Source organism: Oreochromis niloticus, linkage group LG7 (assembly GCF_001858045.2).
Source record: "Oreochromis niloticus isolate F11D_XX linkage group LG7, O_niloticus_UMD_NMBU, whole genome shotgun sequence".
NCBI lineage: Eukaryota > Metazoa > Chordata > Actinopteri > Cichliformes > Cichlidae > Oreochromis > Oreochromis niloticus.
The window spans coordinates 61,998,790-62,007,178 of record NC_031972.2 but is presented as its reverse complement, the minus strand read 5'-3'; the positions used below and the strand labels follow the sequence as shown (position 1 = coordinate 62,007,178).

The 8,389-nt window shown below is 40.7% G+C and overlaps 2 protein-coding genes across 5 annotated transcripts; one reads left to right on the top strand and one right to left on the bottom strand.

Moving 5' to 3' along the window:
- The first annotated feature begins 835 nt into the window (after positions 1 to 835).
- ribc2 (RIB43A domain with coiled-coils 2) lies at positions 836 to 2,734 on the top strand. Its single transcript, XM_005471123.4, has 7 exons — positions 836 to 1,053; positions 1,144 to 1,225; positions 1,321 to 1,641; positions 1,733 to 1,851; positions 1,949 to 2,122; positions 2,231 to 2,397; positions 2,481 to 2,734. Exons 1-7 carry the CDS (start codon positions 937 to 939, stop codon positions 2,548 to 2,550), a joined length of 1,050 nt encoding a protein of 349 aa, XP_005471180.1. The 5' UTR covers positions 836 to 936; the 3' UTR covers positions 2,551 to 2,734.
- On the bottom strand, positions 2,404 to 7,719 carry ada2a (adenosine deaminase 2a). 4 transcript variants are annotated; one of them, XM_005471124.4, is made up of 10 exons: positions 7,435 to 7,719; positions 6,826 to 7,149; positions 6,438 to 6,654; positions 5,024 to 5,237; positions 4,785 to 4,912; positions 4,457 to 4,547; positions 4,215 to 4,323; positions 3,889 to 4,046; positions 3,573 to 3,775; positions 2,404 to 3,484 (listed from the first exon to the last, which is right to left on the bottom strand). In XM_005471124.4, the coding sequence occupies exons 2-10, from the start codon at positions 7,127 to 7,129 to the stop codon at positions 3,394 to 3,396; spliced, it is 1,515 nt and encodes a 504-aa protein (XP_005471181.1). In that variant the 5' UTR covers positions 7,130 to 7,149; positions 7,435 to 7,719; the 3' UTR covers positions 2,404 to 3,393. The 4 variants fall into 4 exon arrangements, with proteins under 4 accessions (XP_005471181.1, XP_003447157.2, XP_005471182.1 ...); XM_003447109.5 differs by having other exon boundaries at positions 6,826 to 7,122; XM_005471125.4 differs by having other exon boundaries at positions 7,461 to 7,719.
- Between the last annotated feature and the right edge of the window lie 670 nt (positions 7,720 to 8,389).

The window sequence follows — 8,389 nt, the reverse complement described above, 5'->3', positions numbered from 1 at the left end:
TCAGTTTTCGTGTATAGAATTTCGAAAAAACATCGGTGCAGAATATAAGTCTGTATCATAATGTCTGGTGTTTTCGTGTTTGTTTTTATTTTGTTTTATTTTGCGAGTTGGTTATTAGATGCTGCTCCAGCCAGCCAGAGAATCCCCCGCCGCCCCGCCCTCTCCTCTCTGCGCCGCAAGCATCAGGCGCACCTCGCAAACGGAGGGCGCCCTTACTCCCAGCAAATGGGCGATAGAAAACCGATTGGTGCCCATGCCATCCCCAAACTGCGCTGGCATGATGTCGGGGTAGCATGAGTAAATTTTTTTTTTTTTTTTTTTTGCCGATGCCCGTGATGCCGCCCCCACCACGATGCCGCCCCGGGCAACCGCCCGTGTCGCCCGTATCAAAAACCGCTACTGGTTGCGTGTCCCTCAAACATCTTTTCTTTAGAGCTGAAGTGGCAGAAATGCGCTTTAACGCAGAATAGAGACATCAAAACTAAAATGCTTGGAGATGGGAGTTAAAATTCTAGCAGCAGAAAAGGGATCGGTTGGATGGTTTGGTGATGTGGATCTCAAAAACATGACGAGCAAATATGAGTTGGATTGCAAATCTGAAATCAGTGTTGTTGTTGTTTTAAAATAAAAAAAGATAGTTTGTTTTTTTTAATAACCCAGGCCAGTGTTAGTTATTGTTCTGCCATTTTTAATACAGGTCCAAGATTTAATGCCTATCAGTAGGTGGACTCTCGACACCATCCGCGTTGCGACTGGTGTGCTTTCATTGGCTGAAATGTTTCGATCCGAGGCGTCTGGGGTGAATGCTCCGGAAAAAGCCGACGTCGTACGAGGGCTCGCGAACACTCTGGTGTCTTAGCAACCAGTGTGTTTGAACTCCAAGTTTCAGACGGGAGCAAATCCTCAACTAAATGGTAGCCACCGCTGTGAGCCAAAATGCGTAAAACTGAACTACTTTCAATGCGCCTCGCCAGAGCAAGTCTGGAGAAGCGTCACAACATAGAGACTGAAAGAAAAGAAAGAATTTTTAATGAGAAACTGAGGACGATTGGGGTACGTGTGGGTCTGAATTAAACAGAAGTGGAAAGTCTGTGGCAGAGGAGGTTAACGCATTGAGTTTGTCTCTAAATGACTGTTCTACAGGTTGACAAGGAAGCCCTAGATGAGCAGGTGAAAGAGAAAAGGGAACAAGTAGAAGCTGCAAAAAAGGAACAAAACGCCTATGGTGAGTTACTTCAAATTTGTTTCCTGATGTGTGTCATACAATCCTTTATTAAAGTGAACTGTGGTATATGTGTGTGGCATGTGATCGTCATGCAGATGCTGATATGCTCCATTATGGCAAAGTAGCTTGCATTCTCGACAGCCGCCAAATGAAGGAGAAGCGTGCACTGGAAAAAGCCATTGTTGCCTACAGGCAGAAGTACCAGCAGCCTGAAGATCGACAGGAGTATGATCTGAATGATCCCGGCCGTGTTAAAAAAATAGAGCAGAATGATGCACAGATGATGCCTCCTGGCCTGGTGGGTGAAGACCCAGAAAGTAAGGTCAGGCTGCAGAACCAGAGGGAACAGCTCAGAGAGTGGCTCACCCAGCAGCAGACTGAGCAGGCGGTGGAAAGGCATCGACAACAGCTGGAAGGTGGGTTTTGCCTTAAGACCATGCTTAATACACATGCTCAGTTCAAACACAAAAGGCAAGCTCCCGTCATATTTTCTACTGAAATTTTTAGAGCAGCGTTATGACCAAAGCAGAGTAGAAATGGACAACAGAGTTGTGCAACTTCAGAGCCTTGAGATAGAAAGGAGAAAGGCAGCTGCCATCGCCACTAAAGACTTCAATCGGTCTATGGTGAGTGAGAGGAATTTAACTGCATTAAACGCTGCTATAGGCTTCAATAAACATTTTTTATTTCCACCTTATTACTCATGTGTCTCCATGGGAAAAGGCTGAAGAAAAGCGGCGTCAAGACAAGCAAATCAATAGTAGGCAAAGCCAGTTTCAAGGTACCCCGAGTACGGAGGCCGTGCCCGGCCTGAGTCCCAGCAGTGACAGGAGGACACCTCCTGAGAGCCTGCAGCAGATCATTCAAATCCAGAAATATCAAATAGAGGAGAAGAGGGTAAAAAAAAAAAAATTATATCTGCACTCAAACAGTATGGATCATTTCAAAGGTAGCCCATATAAAGCATTTTATCTCCTAATGTGTGTGTTGTCTGTGCACGTAAAGAGAAAAGAACTGGAGAAGAAACAAGAAGAAGAGTGGCACGATCGCGTGCGCCTGAACTCAGCTCGTACCACTCTGCTTATTGAGAGGCAGCAGGCACGAATGAACAGGCAGCTGAGGCGAGACCTGGACAGCGCCAACGCCCAGCTGGCCGAAACACACAAACAACAGTAACGTTTGAGCAAAATTGTTTTTATTAAATTTAACACAGTGTACATTGTCTCACTGTTTTTAACAATGTTTCATTTTTAAGGAAACCAGACATTAAAAGAGGACGTATTGATGACAGCTTCTTCTCCAAGTTCAACACCTGCAGCAGATGAGGGGTGATGCACTGCTCTGATACCAGTGATGGTGTTGCATAAAAAGAACAATGAATAAACGGAATATCACAGTGAATAAACAGCTGCTTTTATGTGAAATGTAGTTCAGAACATTCATGTTTGCATGATTTGAAAAATGTTGATTAAATTTCAGATACTGCTTTAAAAAGTAGCCTCTGAAAGATGATTAGTTTTTGTGTTTCAAGTCTTTCGCAGTTTTGCCTCCATAAGCAAATATTAATTACTAGTCAGTTGAAGGCATAAGTGTTAAAATTATATTCAAGTAAAAAATCTTACAGATGTTTAAAAAAAAATGCTTTCTTTAAAGAAAAATGTTCCATCGGTCATATGATTTAAAACACACACACAAAATATATTTTGTGTGATATATATATCAGATATATATTTTATATATCTGATACATATGCCTGGTTTGATGTGCTTTGGCTAATGTTGCCACCTTTTTATGTTAATGCTAATATATGCAACATGTGAGAGAACTACAGAGAGAAATAAAACAGCAGTTAGCATCTCAATCACTTAAAGCTGTGTGACACTGTTACTGTATTTAACATGGCATTGTGAGTCTGTTTTACCTTTTTTAAGGCTTTTTTTTTTCCACAGTAGGCGACATGTTATGACACATAATTATTTCATTCATTACAAAACATTGTGGGAAACAACACTATATTTGTGCCTACCACAAACCTGCTCAGTGGCTATTTCAGCAGTCTTTGACATTTACACTCATGATTCAGCTTCGACTGTCCTACAAAAGGCCCCTTTCACAGCAGAAAGGACTGCTTGTATCATTGTTTGTCATTTTCAAATACACGTTTCCTACTAAAAGGCATTTTCAGAGACAAACTTATCCCATCTTCTCTGCCACAGAGACAGTGCTTTCTCCTTTTGCTCAGGAGTCAAAGAACTATACCTGAAACACAGACACGGGAACATCAGTCACCTTAAAGCATGCTAGCACACACAGTGCAACTACAAGTAACATCTTAGCAGAACCTCACCTGATAGAGTTTATGGCCAGCTGTTTAAGGGAGCCTACATGGGATCGCATGCCCCCAAAACCAACGAACGCTTCATAGAAGTCATAAGAGAGGCCAAACGCACCAAATATGGCGGGGTCATCAGAGCTGATGACAACCGGGTGGTTTTCAGACATCAGTGCAGCAGCTGGATGGTTTCGCAAGTCTTTGACCAACTTCAACACCTGGGTAAGGGTATGTGGAAGGAGAAGATGAGACAAAGGGTTTTAGCCCACTCACACTACAAACAGGAAAATATTACCATCCGTGTACAGTATAGTGGCAGATAGCAGTGTACCTGGTTGGAGATGGGGCACACCTCCACAGCAACCCCATATTTTCTAGACCACTCTTTGGCGACTGGATGGCGTGTTAGTGCAAATCCATGTCCAATGCGTGACGTATTAAAGAGAAGAGCATCCAGTATGTTCTGATCTATTTCTGTACCCTGAGAATCTGCACACAGTAAAGACAAACAAAATGAATATGACTTCCAAATGCTTTTTTGCACTCCCTGGATTAAACATATAGTAAACTTCACATTTGTGCAATTTTATATATGGGGGTTAAAAAACAAACTTATGATTGTTATACTGGTACACTGGAATCATGATCAATTCTCACTTGTCTCTCCAGCATGGAAAAAGAAAGGAAGTGGGACCCCTCTCGCCACAGGGAGCGACAAGGCATCTCTATAATACCACAGAGGTCGCCCTCCATCCTCCCAACCCACCTGTAACGCAAACACAAGTTTTTGTGCGTACTTGTTTTCAACAAATATAGAAGCCATGATACCTTTTCAGTCCATTTGGGATCTTCCAGCATGTTTTGTTTTCAAGATTTCAAACTGTAAAAGTGTCTCTTACCAGATCAAAACCAGCCATGATATCAGGAAAGTCTCTGTAAAGCTTCATAGCCTCCTCCACAACTTTAAGCATTGTGTTAGTGTTTATTGTCCTGAAATACACAGGAACAGAATACTTTATTAATTCCAGTTGCTCCAAGATGGTAAGAACAGTAACTAAATTAAATAAGTTACAAAATATAACAAAATAGCTCCAATAGTTACAAATACCTCTAATTATTATAGATAGAATTGATCAGCAACTAAATCCACATTTTATCTGTCAGAAGCAGTGTGGAATTAAGAATAAATAGTACAGACTAATTTTTAAAAGCACTCAGAGCAGCAACCTTTTGGCAGTAAAGATGATTCTCACTCCAACAAAGTCAGGATGGTTTGCTACAAATTGCCTTGAGATGTCCTGGCAGGTCTTCAAAGTCCAGGCTCTGTCATAAGTGCGGCCATCCAAATCATATATCTAAATATATCAAAGAAGAACAAATTAACACGTGAGAATCCATTGGGTACATCAGACACACAGAAAAATCAGTACATATAGAGTATAGCTAGAATGTAAGTATTAAAATACCTCTGGAAGTATAGCGCGAAGTTCAAGATACATAACGTTGTCCATGTAGAACTGGCTGAGGCCCTGGTAGAAATAGTCTTTGAACACAGGAGCATAAGTGACCAGACCATACGCTGCCTGGAAGGTCTCTTCAAATATACTCCACACCACAGTCTGAGTGGGGTACACTGCCTCTGGATCCTTATCAGTGAAGAGCGTCAGATTGCCCATGATGCTAAGACCAAGTATGCAGATATGATTGTGATAAGACCAGCAACGAGCTTATACTCCATATATCAAACATACACAAAACATTATATTGTTAACATTTTCCTGAGGTTGAAGTTAAAACTAGGGCTGCTCGATTATGGCAAAAATGATAATCACGATTATTTTCACTGAAATTGAGATCTCGATTATTTGACGATATTTATTTAACAATAATGGCTTTAAAGATTGTCAAAAAATAATATAAAATAGTGTGCAAATACTGATTAGTGCAAATGTTTGCAATATAAAAAATAAATGAAAAATGTAATCATCTATGTTTAGTGAACTTCAAAATACTGCACAATATTTGATCCACGTCTGACTCCGCGAACCCATGTTTCACACCACTGAAGTCGTTTTACCTCTCTTTTCAACCAACGGCATTCTTTCTTCAGCAGCCATTATCCTCTCCTCTCCAAATAACTTCTGCTTAGCTTTCCGAGCTTTCCGAGCTTCCCTCGGGTCCTCTTAATTGTTGTGACGTGTGTTCGAAACGCAGAGAGGTGCGCTCGATTTGCCACACGGAGCAGCGCGAGAGTAAAGCACGAGGGAGGTGCTAATAATCGGCTCAGTCATTTTTAATGATCGTTGAAAACCCAGATCGTAATCGAGATTAAAATTCAATTAATTGAGCAGCCCTAGTTAAAACTATGCAGGATTATTATTAACTCTTTGAAAAACAACAATTACTAAAGTGTCAAATTAAACCGTCCTACCTTTCATAATAGCCGGGCTGTTTATGATTAAGATAAAAGACTTCATTCCCTTTAATGAGACTTCACCTTGTTCCTAATAGTTTCAGCTAACTGATAATATCCGGATGTAATATTTAACAGATTTAAAGCCACTTAGTTGTGCCAATAATATACAAATACAAGAAGGACAAATTGTTATTGTTACCTATTAATTTTAGGAGGCCAGAGGTCAAAAATCAGAGGTGCACTTGAGGCCATGTGTTACAGGGGTGCTTTCACACATGGTCTCAGCATTGACAGGAAAATGTATGGAAATGCAGAGAAAACTAAATATACCAATATGAAGCCTCACAGAATTCACAGAAGATTAAAGAACTCGGTGGTACGATTACATAAAAGTTACGTAAGAGTGTTTCTGTGTCTATTGTCTTTTTCTAAATTATTATTTTTTGCAACACAGACAAGATCACCTGTTGTCAAGATCTGTGGTGTTCACGGTCTTGGCCCTGAGGCTTTCCAGCAGGGTCCAAGAAGAGCAATTTGTCAGAGGTTTCGGTTGCTGAGACGAGAAGATGAATCTGACGGACCGGCTAGTAAAGCAAATATAGCAATGTGGCCGATATGTCGCGTTCTTCACCAGCCATTCTACGTCTACCATGGAGAAGTCATGGAGATGTAGAGCTCCACCTGAAATCGTGAATAATAAAATTATAATGAAATAAAAACTGTGATACTCTGCATAAATATTTGGCAACATTTTCTAAATGAGAATTTTGTTATTTTCCAGTATCTTTTGGGAATACAATATTATTGTGTCAAAACTAGGTTCTATCCATGTTTCTGTCAGTAGCTGTGTACCTTTAGGCATTTTCTGCAGCAGCTTGAAGATGGGACTGTTCCTGATGAGTTCCCTGGCCTTGAAGAAGTGCATAGCAGGAGGAAATTCCTCCCTTTCCACCTCGTCTTGTTTCATTTTTAACAGGCGAGCATTCAGACGCTGTTCAGCGTCCGTCAACACCTGCTGCCCACCTGTCTGCATGGAGGACTCCTGCTTTATAAGAGCCTCTCTCTGCTTGGGGTCCGGGATGGACATGCCACCGGTCAAGTAGAGTATCGACAAACAGAGCACAGCCGCGTGGGGTCGCTGTAGCAGGGCTGCCATGTAGGTAGAGAAGGTGGGAGCTGGTTTAAGACAGAAAACGTCTCGAGATAAGGCAAACTGCACTGAGAAAGCACGGCAGCCTCTTTGCGGAACAGAAAACAGTTGTTCCCCAATAGCTGGGGTAAAAATAAAACGCTAACCTATAACACCGGCGAAACAGAGGAAACAACCAGGTGCCGCTTCCTCAGCGGTTATTTCCCTTACAAAATTCTATCGTAATCAGAATTACTTTTTAGAAGAAAAAATCACGACTTATCACAGCAGACTAAACACAGAAAAAGAAAAAGGGGCTAACGTTAAGTTACCTTATGCGAACAGCAGCCCGACTTACTCAGAGTGTTGGTGCACAGCGATTAGCTTAGCTGGTGAAGACGACTTTGTAAACAGTCCCGGTGAGAGTCGCTTTATGAACAGAGATCAACGGAAAACCTTTGCTCGACTATGCCAGCTAAAAATGTCTGCATTCTCTTTTAAGTAGCGTTTTTAAGACGACAGACTCACGAAAATAAACACTGCGAGATGCAATAACCTCCGTTGTATATGTTTTCTCTTTCTCACTCCGTCGCTTTGCTTAGAAGGCTAATGATTGGCTAAAGCTTATCCCTGGAAGAATTTGATTGGTTACTCTAACAGCGGAAACCAGTCGTCAAGATATATTAGAGAGAGAAAGAGAAAACATAAGAGTAATGATTAACCAAACAAGAAAGAAAAATATTTTTGCTGGTGATATCATAATTACCCTGCAAACAAACAAAAAAAAGAAAAAAGAAAACGAACGGAAATTATACTGTAATTTACAGTAGGTAAAAACACGGTAAAAACAAATGTTTGGATTAAAAAAAAGAGGAAAAAATACGGAAAATTCTTTCCGTAAAACAATTCATTGCACTGTTTGTAAAACAAAACAAAAACCTTATCTTAAGCTTATGGTTTTGTTAATAATAAAAACGAGCAGTGGGTGGGGCAAGAGATACACACAGAAATTGCCATCCTTGTTTCCTTCGTGTAAAATCAAAACAAACTTTAGTTATTGTTTCCACAGCTTCATCATCAAGTCAAGTTTTAGTACATTTTGATCATATAGTAGTTCTTTAGCATTACTGGCATGCTGCGTTTTGCATTTCCTTATTTTAAAAGCTAGTTGCACAACAATGTGCGTAATTGGGCTCAATTAAAGCGCCTTAATTACATGTCTCATTTGCATTTTCTTTCTAATGCCAATTTTGTTTAGGCCTCATTAGGCCTAAACAAAAGAATATA